This window comes from Indicator indicator, chromosome 17, assembly GCF_027791375.1.
Source record: "Indicator indicator isolate 239-I01 chromosome 17, UM_Iind_1.1, whole genome shotgun sequence".
NCBI classification, from domain to species: domain Eukaryota; kingdom Metazoa; phylum Chordata; class Aves; order Piciformes; family Indicatoridae; genus Indicator; species Indicator indicator.
In genome coordinates this window covers 14715029-14734937 of record NC_072026.1, presented here as the reverse complement: position 1 = coordinate 14734937, position 19909 = coordinate 14715029, and the positions used below count along the sequence as shown (strand labels likewise).

At 43.5% G+C, this 19909-nt stretch overlaps 1 protein-coding gene across 1 annotated transcript; it reads right to left on the bottom strand.

Moving 5' to 3' along the window:
• Positions 1 to 1287: 1287 nt before the first annotated feature.
• ZDHHC15 (zinc finger DHHC-type palmitoyltransferase 15) lies at positions 1288 to 19187 on the bottom strand. The gene is made up of 11 exons (XM_054388526.1): positions 19070 to 19187; positions 15376 to 15402; positions 12789 to 12883; positions 11345 to 11465; positions 9774 to 9843; positions 9436 to 9468; positions 8258 to 8378; positions 7073 to 7205; positions 5832 to 5958; positions 5288 to 5397; positions 1288 to 1331 (listed from the first exon to the last, which is right to left on the bottom strand). Exons 1-11 carry the CDS (start codon positions 19185 to 19187, stop codon positions 1288 to 1290), a joined length of 999 nt encoding a protein of 332 aa, XP_054244501.1.
• Positions 19188 to 19909: the final 722 nt, after the last annotated feature.

Sequence of the window (19909 nt, the reverse complement as noted above, 5' to 3'; positions counted from 1 at the left end):
AAAACCGTTCTGTTCACTCTGTAACTTAAACTTATAAAGCCTTGAAACATCTGGATAGCAGGAATTCTGGAGAAGCACTCTAGAATGCAGATTCCAATCAGACGACACTTTGTGATGGTTTCTCATCCTGAGGAGCCACTTGTTTGCTGCCCCTCAGAACCGAAGTCCATGCCAAGAGAAGGGACATTGGCTCTTGAGAGGGAAGCTGAAAGTTAAATCAAGAAAAAAAGTGCAGCAGGGTTTTCTTCTCAGTAGAAGAAAATGGAATCACATTTACAATATGCAGGAGGCCCATTTATAGCAATCTCAAGCTGCTCTGTGTGTGCATTACACTACTCTGCCACACAACACCCACAGAAAACGGGGGCAAATTCCATCTGACATCCCACCTCCCCCAAGCGGGGCAGCAGAGGAGGCTCCTTCACTCTGGGTCAGCTACACTCTACTGTGAAAGTGTTTCACGGAGACTGAAGGCAGGGGATCCAGCCTGCAGCTTGCTGCAGCAGGGTGTGTGCAGGACAGCTCCCTGTGGTTAGTTCTGAATCTGAAACCGTTGTTAGTTCATCCCCTGTGGTTAATTCTGAAGTCAGAATAGATTACAGACATTCTGGTAGCAGCATCTTCCACAAACTGGATCATCTGTTTTGGTACTCAAGTTTCTCCAGAGTGAAAAATTAATAGATAAGAAAGTAGCAGCTGATGTGGGCACAAGTGACTTCCATTTATTCCTAACTGCAACTTAGCTGTTCTCAGCCTCAGCTTCTTTAAACTGTGCCTGCACCTGCCCACACCTTCCATCAATCCCTGAGCAGATTTCTCATCTTGTACTGTACCAGTCAGTGGCAAGAGTTGATCCTGCCACATTTAGCAGAGGAGCTGCAGTGTTTGTATTCTCCCTTTGGCTCCTGTGTTAACTGCATCAGGGCTACTGCATAGCCACTGCTGAATTTTGGATTATCTTAAACAAAATATTTCTGGACAAGATGCAGAAATCTTGGTGAAATGATACCACGCAGAGATACACCGCCACAGTACTCTGGTGAGTACCCTGCCCTTTGGTGGGCTCAGAGGCTGCTCTCCCAGCTGCCCTGCTCCAGAGCCAGCATTGCATGTCTGCACGCTGCAGCCTCCAGCGTGCTCTGCATGAGCTGTGGGCTGTGCACTGCTGAAGTCAAACCCTGCCCAACCTCACCTACCCGCTTTTCTGCAGAGTGGCTGCTCTGGAGGTAATGTAGAAAGAAATACTGACCTTTCTGAACAGGCTTTACACTGCTGCAGTTCAAGCTGCTATGTCTCCTTTTCTATGGCAAGGGATGAGGCTTCACCAGCATCTACACAGCAAAAAACCAAAGTTGTTGGAGGTAAGTACATCTGGCTTTCCACTCAGAAATATTTTTCACTAAGCAATAAAAACAGACAACCACTTGTCTGAAGGAACTGAACAGCAGATTTTAAACTGAGATGACTGTTATTGACTTTCTCTATTTCATAGCTGTGTCACAACCTTTAAAGCCACAAAGACAAATAAAGATCTTCCCTTTCAGTGGAACATGTCAAGTCTTTCTGGGTAGAAAATTACACTGGTTTACTTCTGTTGTCTAAGATGGAATCTGAAGTCCTCAGAGCACTTCATTTGCTGATGTCTTACAAAAAAAAAAAAAAAAGAAAAGAAGAAGAAGCAGTGGTGAGAAAACAAGGAAGAGTAAAACATCATTTGTGCTTACAACACAGGCTCCTAAAGCCCTTGTATTGGATGGGAGTGAGGGTACCAAAGCTTAATGAACCAGGAAACGATGTTCCCTGACGACTGTTGGGCAGAAATCCATGGTAATACATCTCATGGATTCAGTGCAAGTTTATTCCTAAACATTTTCATTTGTAAGTAAGTAAACCCAACATTTTCCTATGAAGGCAAACAGTTTCTGCCCAAATCTTGGAAAACTGAAAGCCATGGAGGCCAAACAGCACAGGAATTTCTACTTTAAACCTATGGACAGTGGTTGAGGCAGTTGGGCTTGTTCCAGCTGAAGAAGAGAAAGCTCCAAGTCAATCTACTAGCAGTCTACAACTACATAGAGACTGTTTAAAATGGCAGCTGGCCTGAAAGCAGCTCCTACCACAGATTCAATGAGAACAGCAGCCTGCAATCTGTCTTCAAACCTGCCTGAGAGACAGGAAGGTTATAGAATCATAGAACTATTGAGGTTGGAAGAGACCTTTGAGATCAAGTCCAAACATTAGTCTAGAGCTCACAATCCCACCACTACCGCTAAGCTAACTACCACTAAACCATGTCCCTAAAATCAGTTTGTATTTATCCCCACCTGCAAAACATCATCAAGGGAAACACACTGCACTGTTAACAAAATAAAATAATCTATGGCAGCTATAGGAATGAGATCGAGTTCCCCAATTCACACTGCGCCTGCCAAACCCAGGATTTCAAATCTGTGTTGCTCTGTAGCCACCTTACACTGATCTCACACTGGACAGTTTTAAGATGCAGAGCTCATTGTAAGAGATGACTCAAGAGCAGCATCAAACACTGTCAAAAATCATTCAGCCACAGAACTTTCTTTAATTCTCTCCAAATTAATTTTTCTCTGTAAAAGAAAAACAAAGGGCAAACACTTTCCTCTTACCACTCCACAACAGACACAATTAACACACTTGCCTGGGCTTCTTATTTCCTTGCTCTGGATGAAAAGAAGCCCTGCTATTTCCATTATCAGGGTATTTTCATAGTTATTAGCACAGACATCCATTTTACCATGCTAAATCTAATCCACTTACTGAGATGGGAAGTTCCAGAGAACAGCTCTTTATTCTGCATCCCTTCAGGAAAGAACAATCTGAATGTCCAAGGGAATGGATAAAAGGATACATCAGCCCTGCTGGCTCTGGGCTATTAGTCTCACTGAAATTTCACTACCGACTTCTGACAGAATGTCTTTTTTCATCTAACTGATTCAGCAGCTGCGGGTCTGATCCACATGCAGACCCAGACTGGTTTGGCTAAACATATTTACCAACTAATTTAGTCCAACTGACACAGACTCCTGCACAGCTACCCTCCACCACTGCCAAACTGATTATAAGGCAGTCATTGATGCAGGGTTTAGCACTGCATGAACTTAATCTTTTCCTCTCAGACACACTGTAACCATTTATATTACCCTTTACCTATCTATCTATGTCCATGCATATCTATCATTATTAATAAAATGAAGAGATGCAGGCCCAGTTTTCTCTGAGTTTTCTGACCTGGCCGATACCCAGCTGTACTGTCCAAGCAATCTCTGCTCACTTCTGATATCTCAAGAGCTTTTTCACTTTCTCCAGGGACAGAAATTCAGTCCCTGCAGATACCACAGATGACTTCTCCACTCAGAAGACTGCTAAGCCAAATTAGCTGGTATCTCAGGACATGAAGCTACTTTCATTAGGCTCCTACTGCTTGAATTTAAATTCACAAGCCTTCAGACACCTGAAGCTTCATCACACCAACAGAGACATCAGCATCCACCTGTTGCTCCAGATAGGCTGCTTTCTGCTGGAAAGATGTCACTTCATACAGGTGACAAATGTTTGAAGGTGAGAACAATTTGGGAGAGATTTGATTCACACTGAAGCATTTTGTCCAAGTTTAAATGAAATACAATTGAACTAATAAAAGAGATGAGATATTACTCCAAGTGCAGAGAAATGGCTGTCCTGTCCTAGGCTCCACAAGACAGAGTGTGCAGGCAATCACATCACTGACACAGCCATGGCCAACATGTCAGATACATTCTAGAACAGTTCTTTGAAAAACCTTCTAAACTGCCAGCATGGGATTGGGGGTAGCTCTCTGGCTAGACAGATTAAACAGCTGCCTGTGAATAAGGGAGAAGCACTGATAAACCTTTTTAAAAAAAAAAAATCAAGTTATTAACTTGAAGGAAATGTTTTCAGTCCCTGGCTGAAAGGTGCCTTACAAAAGCCTTAGCACAGCCAGGATTAGGGTCAAAAAATAAATCCAGCCAGAAAGGGCACACTTAAACATCCGTATCACAGAAAGAAAGGATAACCCTGGGGAAAAGGTGATTGAGGTGATGGTCTGCCCACCCCTGGGACCTTGACAAAGCTATTTCATCTCCTTGCTTTCAGCTGGACTTGTCCTCTCCTCAGTCCCCTTAATGTTCATCTCCCCCAGCAGCCACATGTGAGCTGATTTTTACAGCTGTGGCAGTTCAAAATGCTCAGCTCGATGCAGACACAGCATAGCTGGGGTGAAAGCAAACATTCATATAATGCAGCTGGGCACAGGAACTTCACAGAAAAACATTTCATCAAGCTCCTTTGGTTTTTGTCAAATGTCATTTATTTTATAAGCACTATAAATTGTGAGACTTCATATGAACTCTAGATTTAGATTCTGGGGTCTGATCTAGGCAAAAGTCCTCTCACTGTCACATGTTTTCATACTGAAGAGTTTATTTTTTATTGACAGAAATTATGCTTTGTGAAAGTTGGAAGAAGTCCTGATTCATTGCTATAGGAGTTATTTCCAGCATCACAGACAATACACAAAGATGCCAGATTTTGCTGTTCTTAAGGTCAGTTTGTGTTACCTTTTAACTGCCAAAATGTATTGAACAAAGCAGGAGGAAGAGGCAGTTTCTAACACACAAATACAAACTAATTAAAGTAGTTAATCTGAAGAAAAGCTGAAATAAGCCTCTTCAGTCCTAGCAACTAAATCCTGAAAAGTGTATTTTCCTAGCAGTATGTGGCTCTCTAAGTGTTTTTGCTTGATCCAGTAATTAAAGTAACCTGAGAATTAATTAACACTTCCACTGTTCCTTAAGGGGAGAAGAGTGAGATGATCACACTTCTTTTAAAAAGAACCTGTGGATGGTATCCTTGCTCTCAGGAAGAAATGTCAGCCCCTATTTAGCTTATTGACAGGATTTCTGAGCCCTCAAACACAGTAACTGGGGTCTCTGACATGAACCCTGAGGTTCTGATACATGCTGTATTCTCCAGAGACAAAAGCTTGGAGGTAAATATGCAAGGAGAAAAAAAAAATAATCAAATTTGCAGTTCATTTACATTGCAAGTAGAAAGCTATAAAAAAAACAAAGAGTTGACTCCAAAATATGGCTTATTTTTAGTCTGTGTTCATTAGCCAAATCTGAGCTGCCCAAGACTTAGCCAAGACGATTTCTTATTTGATTAGCTCTTGTTATCCATCCCTCAGTCATTGCAGGTCAGAGCACAACTAATTTCCTTAACACTACCTTACCATGATGCTCTTCATCTATTCCATCATCTTCCCACTGCTCTTCATTAGCTAGGAGAGGATTCTGAGCTTCACACAAAGCTCTCATTGGGAAAAAGTGTCCATCACCCTGGCTACACAGAAAAAGGCAGAGAGAGACACTGTAAAAGCAGCAAGTGACTCTAAAGGGTGACAATTTCTACACGTTTTATCTGCAAAGTTTTCTGTTGCTGATATTTCCAGTGTTCACTAAAAAATTATTGTTAAGTTTGGAAAAAGACTCTGGTTTTTTTTTTTTATGGCAGCTCAGGTACCAAGTTTTACTAGCAAGTAGTTTTGGTCCTCAATTCAATCCTATAGTCTGGAATTAAGAAAATTTTAGTAGAACTTGTATGTGCCTAATTGGATCAAGTCATTAGGATACAGAAAAAAAGTAAAACAAACAATCCCCAAACCAAACCAACCAACACCACAGGGGGTGTAACACATGAGGCTGTAGCAGACAAGTAGAAGTCAGTCCCTTCAGTTAATTGTATTTGATTTTAGCACTGACTTGATTATTACTTACCTGGAGGCAATAGGTAGTAACCAGAGCTTTTTTTCTTCTCCAAACACTTGCTGAAGATTCTTTACAAAGCCAAGATTGAATCCATTTTTATCTGGGCCATTTTGAAACACTGGAGCTGAGAAAGCCTCTACACAATTTCAGTGAAAAAAGTGAAAATCAATGCCAAACACTCTGAAACAGGGCAGTGTATGTTGCAGCCATCTGAAGACAACATGGTTAACAGGTTATGAACTACCTTCACAATGATTCAAAGTTTGAAAACCATAGATTTTTATTCTGCATGACTCTTAAAAGACTTTGGAACTGAAAGTGGGAATTTGGTCTTGCCACTAAACATATGGAACAGTCAAAGTGTACAAATGGCTTCATTAATTTAGAGAATAGAGTTAAAAGATCTTTGCCTGAAACTTGTTGAAATTCTAAGTTAAGAAATCTGCAGAATTAAGCAGGTTGGTCTTCAATGCATATTTCAGAAGCAGCACTGGAGGTTTAAGTTGCCTCATTCATTAATGAGATAATGAACAAGCATTAGGAACAAACATATGCAAATAGACCCTCTGTTATGGTGAGACCTAAAATTAAGAAGAGAAAGGGGAGGAGAACCTGGAGTACACTAGAGACAATCTGATCTACCTTTTAAGCCGCTACAGAGGTCTGATCTTTCGGAATACATGAGCTTCAGTGCTTCGTGAAACGAGTTTCGAAGTTAACAACTATACAGTCAGAATATTTGCTCAAACTCTTGAGTGTGTTCTGTTACAAAACATTATCCAAAAACCTTTAAAAATTGAACAACATTTATCTAAGGAAAGACAAAGAATCACACTGTTGCAGACCTTCATATCATTTGATTTAAAGTCACAACTTCTTTGCCTTTGTCAAGGCACATTGCTTATCCCAGCCTTACTGCCTGTTTTAGGGTTCCAGCATGAACACAAAGTACCATTACTCCTTTCACAGCAAATGTATACGTATGCCTGACATTGTTAAAATTGGACTTCTACACTGAAAGGCTCTCATTTCCCTAACAAAGCTTTTGTCCTACAAGCTAACAAACAGAGCTCATTTGAAGTGACAAATTTCTGCAGCTTTGTGTCAAGACCTTAAGTCTTCCTCCCCTCATAAGCCAGCAGGAATGTATAGAAGAACACATGCACGCTTACTTTCTTGTTCTCCTCTTGCAGCTGTTTTACTTAGAGCTCTGCTGTTTTACTTAGAGAAGCAAGACACAAGAGCCTTACCTAAAGTAGATCTGTTTCTACTGACGAGCCAGCAATGGTAGCCAAACAGGAACATCAGGCTTACAAAGAACATGACCGCCACAAAGAGAAGAAAAAGGACATGAAATTTGGAACGTCCGTTTGTCAGTTCACCCTGGAAAGAAAAGCAACAGAACAAGTGATAAATAAACACAGAGGAAAGAGATGCTCTGAAACTCCTATCTGGAGTTCTCAAACTTGAAGAGACAAGAAATGACCAGGTTCATTTCCCCTCCTGTACCCAAAGCAGAAATAATGGGGGTTTGCTACTAACTTGCTGTGTGCAACAGAGCCAGGACAGACACAGCTCCCACTTGGGCACAAGAAACATACCTGATGCCCCCAGGTAAACAGGCAAGCATAAGCTCTTGAAGCCCTCTTTGTGTGAGTTTCCTGTCCATAGGGTAAAATTCTGTACCCCTTGCAGTACAAGATCTGCCAAGAAAACCTGGTCTCCAAAGCTATGGCAACTGAGTAAATGGGTAAACTGAGCTGAGATGGTTTGAACAGCTGAACAGCCAAGCAGGACCTTACAAACAGAAAAAACATGGACTTCCTTCTACAGTGGAAGAGTCAAGAGGCAGAGATCCTCCTAAATGTGATCTGCAGAGAGGCTGTGAGGACCTCCAGGTGAAAACAATCATTTTTCAGCCTTTGCTCATCCCATATATGCAGCCAGGAAGCTCAGGTCTCTAGCCCAAAGGCCAGTCTCTTACTGGAGCTGTCAGCTGGCATTGCTTGCATCTGAACGAGAATCAATGGCTGAGTGAGAAGCAGACTTCATTCCAGTTGATTATAAACTGAGAAAGGAGTCACGTGGGGCTAGAAAATGAACATGGGATGTTGATATTGTTGAGCAAGGCTGTAGAGATCAATGCCAGGATGTTCTGTCCTGATACCAAAGACTCATGCAAACACAAGAACTGGAAGAGGATGTAACTTCTTTCCCAGAAGCTAACTCTACAGTTTGAAATTCCTGACATCTATTGGCTTCTGCCTTTGTGCATTTCAGACAGAATGGGAGCTATCTCAAGAACAGGCACAGGAAACACCTTACAGAAGAAATCTGACCCTCCCATGGCTGAAAGCAAAAAAAAAAGTACCAAGAGTGACTACACCCCCCCAGACTCCCAGGATAGGAAACAGCAACCAGATTTCACAACTTACTGTCCAGTACTTAATGAAATACTTGAAGACTGTTGCAGCAATATACAAGCAATACAACAAAGAATAGGCTAAGAACAGCAGAAAGAATTTGTAGTTAGAAAATCCAATGCAGTTGTTCACCCTGGAGAACAAAAGTAAAGTTGAAGTCAGGAGATGCACTGCACACAGGTAACACAAAGAGCACCACACCTATATGGGGGTTTTCTGAAGCCTCTTGGATTTACAGCACAATTTTATCAATAAAGAGCTCCCCATAGTGGTCAAAACGAAACGCAGCTGAAGTCTCTGCTTTTCATTTGGCTTCCTGCTAAGTCAAAGGACAGTTGATCTTCTGGGAATCTCTTCTGAAGTTGGTACCACTGGTGAACATCACAGGGGCAGGCTCCCACTCCTCATGCCTGTCCCTTGTCTGCACAACCAGATCTGGGCTTTTTGAGTCACTTTATTCATCTGCAAATCTCAGGAGCCAGACTCAGCACTGCTTGGTTGCTTCTGTACAAAGCCAATAACCCCAAATTTTATTAGAATTCTCCATGCCCAGGACAGCCCTGAAAAGCAGCAAGGGAATGTAGAAACAGAGCAGGTTTTTGTCTCAAAGTCAGGTTGGCAAAACTCTCTATACTTTGGGATTACCAGGGAGGTTCAGGTGGGGAAATGTTTGTGTGGCTTCTGATTCCTGCCATCTTCCTTTTTCTGAAAAAAGGAGGAGTTTAAGATATGTAATGGCAGCAAATGAAGTGTGAAGCTTAATTACTCCATGCAGCACTCTCCATAACCCCTCTCTGAGCATGCAGAGGTGACAGGCACCGCTTCAGAAACAACCTGCATGCAGATATAATTACAGGAAGCAACCTCAAAATAGTTCTACACCCAAAATTAAAGGCTAAGGTGAAGGCCCTTTAAAATGTGAGCAACAGTCAGAGAGTGAACTAGCAAGCAGGGCTTAAATCCTATTGCCAGAACAGCATTTGTACATGTAGCTTGTGGAACAAAAAGGAAGGTTCTGCCTTACCAAATACCCAGTACTTCAGGCCATTTCAAGGTGCCATTATTTAATCTGTTTTCCACATAAGGAGGTGTATTGAGTAACATGACAGGGGTGTGCAGACACTATGCTGAGGGGAAATGCATTTAATAGCTTCTTTTCAGAGAGCTACAAACCAGTCTCTAGTACATACCATGGACAGTGGTGATCCATTTTTAGCACACATCTGCAAAAGGACAAAAAGGAAAGCAGAAGATCAGTGAATGGTTAACCAGCCAGGTCTCAATGGGTGCACAATTCTAGCTACTTAAGGCTGAAACACGAGCAGGTGTGGGACTGCAAACACCTCAGGGTCACAGACAGCAGAAGTGCAGAAGCTGATGCTGTCACACATGACCATATGAGTGACTGCAGCTGGAACAGAGGCACTTGGGTACCTTTGTGTATGAAAAGACACAGGAAGGAACAGCCTCTTCACATAACTTAGTGGTGACCATTTTCACTTCAGTAAAAACCAACCCAGTAACTTACATGGCACAAACGGAGCAGTGGTGGCAGCGATCAGGTTTTATTAGCTGGCATCTATCACAGAATCGAATTCCTGAAATTAAAGACACATTAGTACCAGACAACAGAAAAGTGTTCTTTTTTTTTTTCACATTAGTTAATATTCTGCTCATTTCCTAGCTATTCATATTCTTTCTTCTATCACTTCAAAAGATGAGAGTGTTTGCAGCTGATTTTTGCTGCCAGGTCATAATCAGACAAGCAATGCTCATCATCCTCCTGGAGACTTGCAGATGTGAGTAATAATCCTTGGTGCAGAGCACACAACAGCTTAAAAGTGGTAAAATTATACACTTCCCTCTGGCTTCCACATGTGCTCAGACTGTACATACACCCCCTTTTGATAACTGCTTCTATAGCAGTTCTTTACTTCAGAACTCTTTGTCCTGTTTGGCAGGAATAAGCAGGTCAGAGCCTCTAATCTGAGCAGGGATTTCTTCCCAGCTTTGAGAGGAGTGCAGTATTCAGTTAATCACAGAACAAGGTCCAGAAATCTGATCACAGAATTAGGTTCTGCATGTCAGGGCTGGACTCCATTTTCAGTAAAACTGACTACAGACTTTTCATTTTATGACTGTTACTAAATGCAGACAACATAACTAGGCTTTTGAACTGTAAATACCCTGTAAAGGGTAACATATTGCTTCTCAAAAGCAGCACCTGGTGCTCCACTGAAGATGAACAGAAGTGTTCAAGGTGTTTTATTGTTTTTCTTTTCCCAAACCTAAGACCTGAGAGAAAAGGCATTAAAAGCATAGAATCATATCATTGTTTCAGTTGGAAAAGACCTCTAAGATCCGTGAGTCCACCTGTCAAACTAACACCACCATGGCCATTAAACCCTGCCCCAATGTGGCATGTCCACACGTTTCTTAACACCTCTAGAGACAGTGACTTCACCACCTCCTTGGGCAGCCTGTTCTACTCTTGCAGGAAAGAAATTTTTCCTAATCTCCAACCTAAATCTCTCCTGGCATAATTTCAGGCCACTCCTTTCAGGAAGTTGTAGAGAGCAGTGAGTTCTCCCCTCAGCCTCCTTTTCTCCAGACTAAACAACCCCAGTAAGCCCAGCTGCTCCTCACAAGACCTCTTCTCCAGACCTTTAACCAGCTTCACTGTCTTTCTCTGGACACACTCCAGCCCCTCAATGTCCTTCTTGGAGCCAGGAGCCCAAAACTGAACCCAGGATTCGAGGTGTGGCCTCACCAGTGCCAAGTACAGGGACACAATCACTTCCCTGGTCCTGCTGGCCACACTATTCCAGATCCCAACCAGGAGCTGGTGACCTTGGCCACCTGGGCACACACTGATTCATACTGTCAACCAGCACCTCCAGGTCCTTTTGTGCTGGGCAGTTTCCAGCCACTCTGCCCTCACCCTGGGAGTGTTCAGGGGGTTGTTGTGACCCAAGTGCAGACCCAGCACTTGGCTTTGTTACTCAGTGCATGCAGTGGCATTAGGAACTGGGCAGCATTGTCTGGGCTGCCAGCACACTCAATAAGCTTTAGAGAAGCAAAGCTATCTGCTCAGCTGACCTCCGCTCCCCGTTCTGGTGTACACCGGCAGCTTCCTTGCAATCTCAGCGAGAATTTGCCTCTGCACCTCTGGCCTTTCTTCATTCTCATAGCGCTCCTGGTCAGCGTAGGAGATGTGGTACTGGAAGCAGAAGTCATGAGAGGGTAGCATGAGGGTAGCAGAGATCATATTTCAAATATAACAGGCAAGTTTGGAAATGTTTTTGCTTCCCACTTCTGCTAATGAGAGCAATCCAATGTGAAAATATGTTTGTCAAGACAGAGATATCAAGTGCTGGAGAGCCAGAACACTGACACATCAGGAAGAAATGATAAAGTGAAATTAAGATCACGAACCAACAGAACTAAATTGCTACTACTGCTGTTCCAGATTACCCTTTTTCACTAATAAAATTACTAACCACAAAAGGACACAAAAGCCCTTCCCTTGTTAGCAAGAACCTGTTCCCAGCCACAGTTTTATACTTCTAAAACTGGGATTAGTTGTCATTTATAAATCTACACTCTGTAATTAGGATCAGATTATGGCCATCTACATCTGGAGCGCCACACAAACATCATCCTCATTCTGCTGCTTCAAACATCATGTTTTACTAGTGTTTCATAAAGAGATGAAACAAAATGCAACACAAAACAGTAAACGTTTAGTAGACCTGAAACAAACGTCTGCCTGACTGTGGTGTGCTCAAACCATTAAATCATACAACAACACTTAAACTCTTAAAAATAGTTTCATGAATAACATTTTAGTTAGTTATTTTTGTCACAGTGAACCCCAGTTCCTCTTTACCAGGGTATATTACATTTTTCTTCCATGGTGCTGCTGATCAGGGAGTACAAAGACTGGAGCTACTGATACACCCAGCACCAAATCCAAAGCCACACACTGTCCCCATGGTCACAGTCCTCATGCGTGCACCACAACAATCTGGCTCACGAGTTCAAGAAACCCCACCATCACCATCACAAATGCACCAGTTCCACCTGCACTGTACCATCTTCCATGAGGAGTGAAAACCAAAATGGAGGGTCCTGACTCAGGAGGCTCCAGCAAGGCTATGTTACAGAAGGTCCTCAGGATTTGGTTTCAAACTAGTTAAATGCTTAGAGATCAATGACTTGACTATAAATATGGATGTTAATAACCCTTATCCTGTTATTTTCAACACAACCAATCCTATCAGATCCTGGAACACCTGAAAAGGCAGCCTTAAAGGCTACCACCACCTCTAATTCAGAGCATTCCACTATTTAAAGTTTTTGGGGAGTTAAAGAATTCTCCGAATGGTAAATTATTCCAATTTTAGGGACAACTGTGAGTCACTTTCCATCTCTTTAGGAAATCACATTAGATATGCAGATGAACTAAACTGAAGGATTTTTGAGTTTTCATCAGCATTCCTGCTTTTGTTCTGCAATGAATGAGAAGTGCTTGGACTCTTACCTTTTTGCCTGGCTGCACTGGGAGAGTGAAAATAGACTTCCAATATGTCCACACAAAGAGCACAAACAGAATATGGAATATTACAAGATAGGCCACTAAAAAAAAAAAGAAAGAAACAAAAGCAGAGTAATGACTTTGTTAAGCAAAAGTTTCACAATGGGCATAATTTAAATCTTTCACAACAATGACCAAAAAAAAAGAGAATCAAGGAATAAAGAAAGCTTTACAGTACCAACCACTATTGCAATATAGCCAAACGTTATGGTGAAAGACTCGGTAGAATTTCAGAGACCTGTGGCTAGGGTTTACCCTCTCAAGCCTCCCCTTCTACCCCCAAATCTGATTCCACGGGTGAGGAAGAACACAGCCAGAAGAGACTTCACCCAGAGGGCAGGGGACATCCCTGTATCACTGGGAATGACAGGATTCCTGTCTCTTCCCCATATCCCAGGCACAGACAAAGCAGAACTGGCTAGTGCTAAGCAGCACAAAGACTGATACCACAGCACCTCCAGATTTTGGGTTCAGCAGGGACTAAATGCACTAAAAACCACAATGCTGATATCAGTGTGTTGTTCCCTAGTGCAAGACTTTCTTCACCACTTGTGAGAGCTGAGGGAATTAACATGCTCTAGCAGAGCTTTGCATGACCACAAAGTCACATCTTTTTTTGATTTGCCACAGTTGATACAGTAACACAGATCAGGAAAATACCTCTCAAATTGAGCAAAAGAGGTCTTGTGACTACTGAAAAATAAGTGTAATCCACTAGACACAGCATTATCACAGGGAATCCAGCCTGCATCAAAGTAATCTTATTTCAAGATGCAAACTTTATCTGAAAGTCTTTGGGCATGAGCAGGCACACTGAGGTTCAGAAAGCCAAAGGACAGCTGTCCCTCAGCAACACAAACCATCTGACTTAGCTCTTTAACCCTCCACTCACTAATGCATCATCAAACAGTTACAAGACATTTTTATTTAACACACTATTTAATAATAACAACTTCATATTCCCTGTTTTATTTAAGCTTCAAAGTCTAGCAAGCTAAGAGTAAACAAAATTACTACTAGTGGAAAGGGAAGTCCTAAAATCCAAACACTTCTTAATTTCTAAAGCAAGATTGATTCTGTGAAACTGTAGTTGTTACTTTGGGGTCCCCAGTTCAAGAGAGACAAGGAACCACTGAAGAGTCCAGAGGAGGCTACGAAGTTGCTGAGGGGCCTGGAGCATCTCTGTGAGGAAGACAGGCTGAGAGACGCAGGGCTGTCGAGCTTGGAGAAGAGCAGCCTGAGAGGGGATCTGATCAATGCTCATCAATATTTAAAAAGCAGGGTGCAAGAGGATGTGGTCAGACTTTTCTCTGTGGTGCCCCGAAGAAGGTGAGGAACACTGAAATAGCCATTAACTCCTTATTCTTAGAATGTCACTGTCGCCTCCAACAACGTCTCAGTGGAAACAGCCTCATGAACTGACCCTGCTACACTGCCCGGCTTGCTCAGCAACCCCATGCACTGTATCTGGGGCCTCAGAACAACATCTGCCAGCCTGAGCTACCAGTGAATCTGAGAAGTGTTCAAGTCAGATAATAATGAGACAGACACTTACTTGTGGTAGTAACTGAAAGCCAATTTTACCACTCAATAGTTAGTGGTCAAGAGAACAAAACGTATTGCAAAAGCCTCCCTACAAAAATCCTTAAAATTGCTTTCATTGAAGGACCAAAAGAAAACAGTGGGGAAAAAAAGAAAATAGATGGGCCAGAGAACAGAACTAGTCTTTTCTGTTCAGCTTTTCAAATAAGCTCTGAAAACAAAACAGAAAGGGGAAAAGGGGGTGTGTGGGTATACACAGACACAGAGATTTTTCTGAGAGGGTAAAAGGGATTGAAGCCTTTTCATCTTCTTCTGCTCATACTGTGACTAAGCAGGGCCATTTCCCAGTACATCCTGAAGTTACAGCATGCCTAACCGTGCACACTGTGTACTTCATGAATATGCAGATACAGGAAGCAGCCACTGAAAGAGTGACTAAGTTCAAAACAATTGATGGTTGGAAGGGACCTTAAAGACCATCTAGGTTCAACTCCTCTGCCATGGGCAGGGACACCTCTCACTAGACCAGGTTGCTCAAAGCCCCATGCAGCCTGGCTTTGCACACTTCCAGGCTTGGAGACTCTACGACTTCTGTGGCAGCCTGTTCCAGTGCCTCATCACTCTTGTGGGAAAGAATTTCTTCCTAATGTCTAATCTAAATCCATTTTATTCCAGTTTGAAGCCATTACCCCTCAGCCTGTCACTCCATGCCTTTCCTAAAAGTCCCTCTCCAGCTCTCCTGTAGCCCCCTTCAAACAGGGGAAGGCTGCTCTAAGTTCTCCTTGGAGCCTTCTCTTCTCCAGGCTGAACAATCCCAACTCTGTCAGCCTGTCTTCTTCAAAGGAGAGGTGGTCCAGCCCTTGGATCATCTTCATAACCTCCTCTGGACCTGCTCTAACAATTCCACATTTTTCTTGTGTTGGAAGCTCCAGAGCTGGACACAGTACTCTGGTGAGGTCTCAATGCCAAATAGTAAAGTGAATGCCCATACCTTTTTCCACTGGGTTGCTCAGAGTCACTGAAAAAGAAAAGAACATGTGTCTGCAAGGCAAATCAGATTCCCAGAAAACTTTGTGACACATAACATTTCTATTCGAAATACAGCCATTTGGGGAAACAAAATTTAAGTTCAGCAGGCAGAAAGAGAGCCCAGAGTCTAGGCAAACCCAAAGCATCCACAACAATTTCTTGTTCACTCATGCAAATGCTACCCTTATCAGGATGTTCAGAATCTGTTACTTATGCTGTAGTTTCTCTTGTTGCAAAATGCATTTTGTGTATTAGTACATTAGAACTATGACAGAAAGAACCCACAGGTGACAGTGACGTGACAAGATTACCAGGGCTCCTCTAGCAACTGTCCAAGCAGCATCTCTACACATGGACTCATATGCAGGTACTCAGAGCCTGCCTTGTGCTAGTCTCCAGGGGGTCCTGATCACAATAAGCAAAGCCCCAACACATCTCTGCAGCAGTATAAATAACAAAAAACAAATTGCCTCAGGTTTGGCCTAGTCAGCAACAAAGGATAGGCTGTAATGGCTCAATTATTTTTACTCTTCCTACTAGGAGAGATTTTACAACCCATCCTTCCTTTACCATAACCACCGGAGCAGTCCCTACTAATAGACCCACTTAGAGTAACCAGCAAAGGGAACATTGTTCAATGTCTCCTTCTAGGGCTTATTTGAAAATCCATCCACTCTTTTAAAAGCCATCCCCCAAGTTTAACAGAAAAGATAAGGCATCTTTCTTTAATTGAAAAGGGAGCAGTTCTGTGATACCTTTCCAGAATACTGCTTGGAAGACAACCAACCTTCATAGAACGGGAGCCCCTTGTATCAAGTCCATAGCCTTCAATCTCATGGTTGCAACTGGAATGTGCTGTTCCTCAGAGGAACAGAATATGAAAGGAAACTAGTGGGCACAGATCATCTGCTAGAGGCATAGTAATCTTACAAAAGTAAGATTACTTACTTCTAGCCTACAGCCAGTGCCTGGAAAGAGACTCCACTCCTCAAGACTCATTCCATCATCTTAACTGAATAACAAACTTGCAGAATACAAATCACAGTAGGAGCTGAAGGGCTTTACTAAGGAAAGCAGCTTTTCTTAAAACCACGCCAGCAAACAATTTTGATCTGCAAAGCTCTAAGATACTCAACAATGTTAGTGAAAACAAAAAAGAGACTAAAAAACTTGCTGTGTCTCTGTGCATTCATTTTAGAGGAATAAAACTGTTGAGAAACATTTAATTTTGCCGTTGGTTTGCTGCAAATCAAACTCTGAAGAGCACATCAGCTTTTCACAAAGCGGGTTCCCTCTTGAAGTACATGTTGCACTTGCAGCATGGCCTTTCTAAGGATTTAATGTAAGAAAAGAGCAAATTCCTAAATAAATATAAAAATAAAACATTGCTGCCACTGTTCTCACTGTGGCAGCAACCACCAATCAGACATGGAATCAAAACCCTTCTCCAGTATGTCTTGCTGGCCATACAATCACTGAGAGTTTGAAATCCAGTGAGATGTCTCTAGGACATCACCTCCATGCTACTTTCAGTCCTCACCAGCCTGCACAAGATGAAAAATCAAGAATCCAAACAGCACATGTACTATTTACACACTTGTAACAGCTGAAATGGCAACCCAAAAAATGTCATGGAAGCTCCCCCACAAAGGAAGCTGAGACATGAAGCTTTGCTGTGTTAGAAATCTGGGAGAGAGGAAATGTCCTGAGAGCTGTTTTTCAAGTAAATGCATATACCAACAGTTAATGTTCAAATTCTAAAATAATTAATTTAGTAATTTCAATTCCTATATAGATAACCTCCTCCACACACAAACAAAACGCATGAGAGAGAAAGATGGGGGGAAAAAAACCCACCCAGATGGGTGTGGGCAAAGGAGTGATTTTAAGCTGTGATTCTAGGCAGTGAGATGAGCTCCTGCAAGTTTAACCAGCATTTGCAGAACAGCACAGACCCAATCCAAACCCCACTTAAACCAGTAATGTCTTTTCTAATAGCTGCACTAACGCTTGGAATGAAGCAGTGTAAGATATCACTGAATCTGCACAAGACTACAACAAAGCAAATTTCAAGAGACTGACAGTATTTCAGGAAAATTCTCCAAATTTTTTGACACATGGTCTAATTGACAGCTACATGCACCTTGGAGATATCATTCCATGTGAATTCTTGAAAGAAACAGCCCACAATCTCAGAGTTGGAATTAAATGTCATGAAGTATTTAAGGGTTTTGCCTAGCTGCCAATTCAAACAGATCAAAGAAGCTGCATTTGCATTTTCATCCTCTCTGAGAAAAAAAGGAAAAACAAAACAAATAACCAAAACCCCAACAAAACCAATGAAAAACACCCTCTCACCCCCAACCAAACACTGGCCCACCCCCACATCCAACAACAACCACCAAAACCCCCCACAAAAACCCAAACAAAAAAACAATAGGCCTTACTGCATTGCAATCCTAACAAAACCTGATTTCTTTTGCTGTGCCAAAAGGCAGCTCTTCACAGAAACATCTCAAAACTGCTGGCTCTGAGAACTCTGGCTTCCACTATCTGGTTTACCCTGTCCTGAAGAAGAGCCACACACTCTTCCTCACAATGTCACAAGTCCAAGCTACCAGCTTTTCTCTCCACCTTCACCACATCTCCACCTTCAGTGACAGACTTTTGTCCAAACACTAAACCAGAACATAATAAACACAAGAAAGTTTGCAACTGACTATCCGGTCAAATTGTTACATTACACAATTGTCAGGCAGTACAAAAAAATTTCCTTTCTAAAGTGTAGTGCTTTCTATGCTGCTGTACCAAGTTGATTCATGAGTGTGCTTTAATGTAACTTACTGTTTCTGTGTTTTTTTTTAAATCCAGTGTGACTGCAGCTCAGGGCTTGCACTAATTTTGGTTACTGATTTAACCAGGAATCACATCTGAATGTTACCATATGGCACCAGTATGGACTTTCATTAGGGCATAGCTATTCCTGTCTCCACAAACATCACTTCCCCAGCTGACATGCAGACATACAATGCACAGACTCCTAACTGAGAACCCACAACATGGAGCCAAGCCAGCTAGGATAGCAATCCTATGGAAATAAAAAAGGGCATAAAATTCCCACTAATTAACCCCATCATAGGCTTAGTTTCCAATGCGCTTCTTTACATCCACCTGGTCACTTTTGGGTGTGGCTGCTGCAGTTCCAGGTCTGGTTAGAGCAGGAGGAAACATTTGTCAGCTGAAAGTCTTGATCCGGGTGCGGCCTCGCCAGGGCCAGGTACCTGCAGCACCTGAAGGAGCCCGCCCAGCCACAGGAAGACTGGCACTAACAGCTCTTCCTCCAGCACCCGCAGAGGGGAAGGACAAAGAGAATAAGAACTCCCCCAGCCCACGAAGATGTGCAGGGGTGGTTCTGTGTGCCGCGGGCACGGTGCCCGCCTGACCCACCCGCTAGCTGGGACCCTGTCCTCGGGACCCTCACAGAAAAACGCCGGGCAGCGCTGCCCCCCAGGAACGGCGCCCGCGGGGAGTCCCGGCCCACAGCTCCCGAGGCAGTACCGGTGCTGATGCGAATACCCAGACGGGACAGGGCCCCACTTCCCCTCCCCTCACGCCCCCTCCCGCCACGCCGCTCCCAGCACTGTAGGAGCTCTCACCCAGACACAGCTCACAGACGTAGGCGTAGTAAGACCAGAGAACGACGAGAGTGATGATGAGGACGGGAAGCCAGGCGAACGCCCGCTGACAGCACCGCAGCCCCCGCGACAGAGCCATCTTTTACCTCAGCCCGGCGGCATCGGCCATCGTCTGCCTGAGGCTGAGCGGCGGCAGTCGGCACTCGGCTGAGCGGCCTGTCGGGCAGCAGTGGGGCGGGGCTGGGCGCCGCCTTGTGGCGCCCCCTGGCGGGAGAGAAGCGAGGGCGGGCAGCACGGGCAGGGCTCCACCTGCCGGGGTGGCGGTAAAAGGCTGCGGGGCTGCCCCGGGGGCCAATCCTGGCTTCTACCGCACTAGAGCAGTCACCGGACCTTTCCGCAGCTCCAGTCTAACCCATGGCACGGCACGGCTGTAGAAAGCTGCTTCAGACCTTACGTTAGGTGCTTCTGAATCTATATGTGCCCCCTATGTGGCCACGGTGGCACTGCTGTGGTCCCACCACAGCACTTCTAGGAGTGGAGAACAAAGTCGTCGGGTCCCTTGCCACCACCTCTTCAATAAGCAGAACAAGCTGCTTTTCTGAGACAGATCTGTCCACGTGAAACAGGCTGGAGACATTCCTAGAATTCCCAGTGATGCAGGCACAGAGCACAATACCTTGTTGCATGCCCTAATTGAAGCTCATCTGAGGTGTTCAGCCTTGAGTACCCATCCCTGGCACAGCATACTAGCCTGCCCTTGGTTCTGCCACAAACAGGACCACAGAATGATTTGTCCACCTGGGAAGAGACCTTTAAAACTCATCTAGTCTACAGGGACACCTAAACTAGAGCAGGTTGCTC

Excerpts from the sequence above, each read along its gene's own strand:
- ZDHHC15 (XM_054388526.1), bottom strand. The coding sequence starts at position 19,187 with ATGGCTCTGTCGCGGGGGCTGCGGTGCTGTCAGCGGGCGTTCGCCTGG. Across the intron at positions 12,884-15,375 it reads GAGCAACCCAGTGGAAAAAG|TGGCCTATCTTGTAATATTC; the intron begins GTATGGGCATTC and ends TTTTTTTTTTAG. Across the intron at positions 5,398-5,831 it reads TTACTACCTATTGCCTCCAG|CCAGGGTGATGGACACTTTT; the intron begins GTAAGTAATAAT and ends TTTTCTGTGTAG.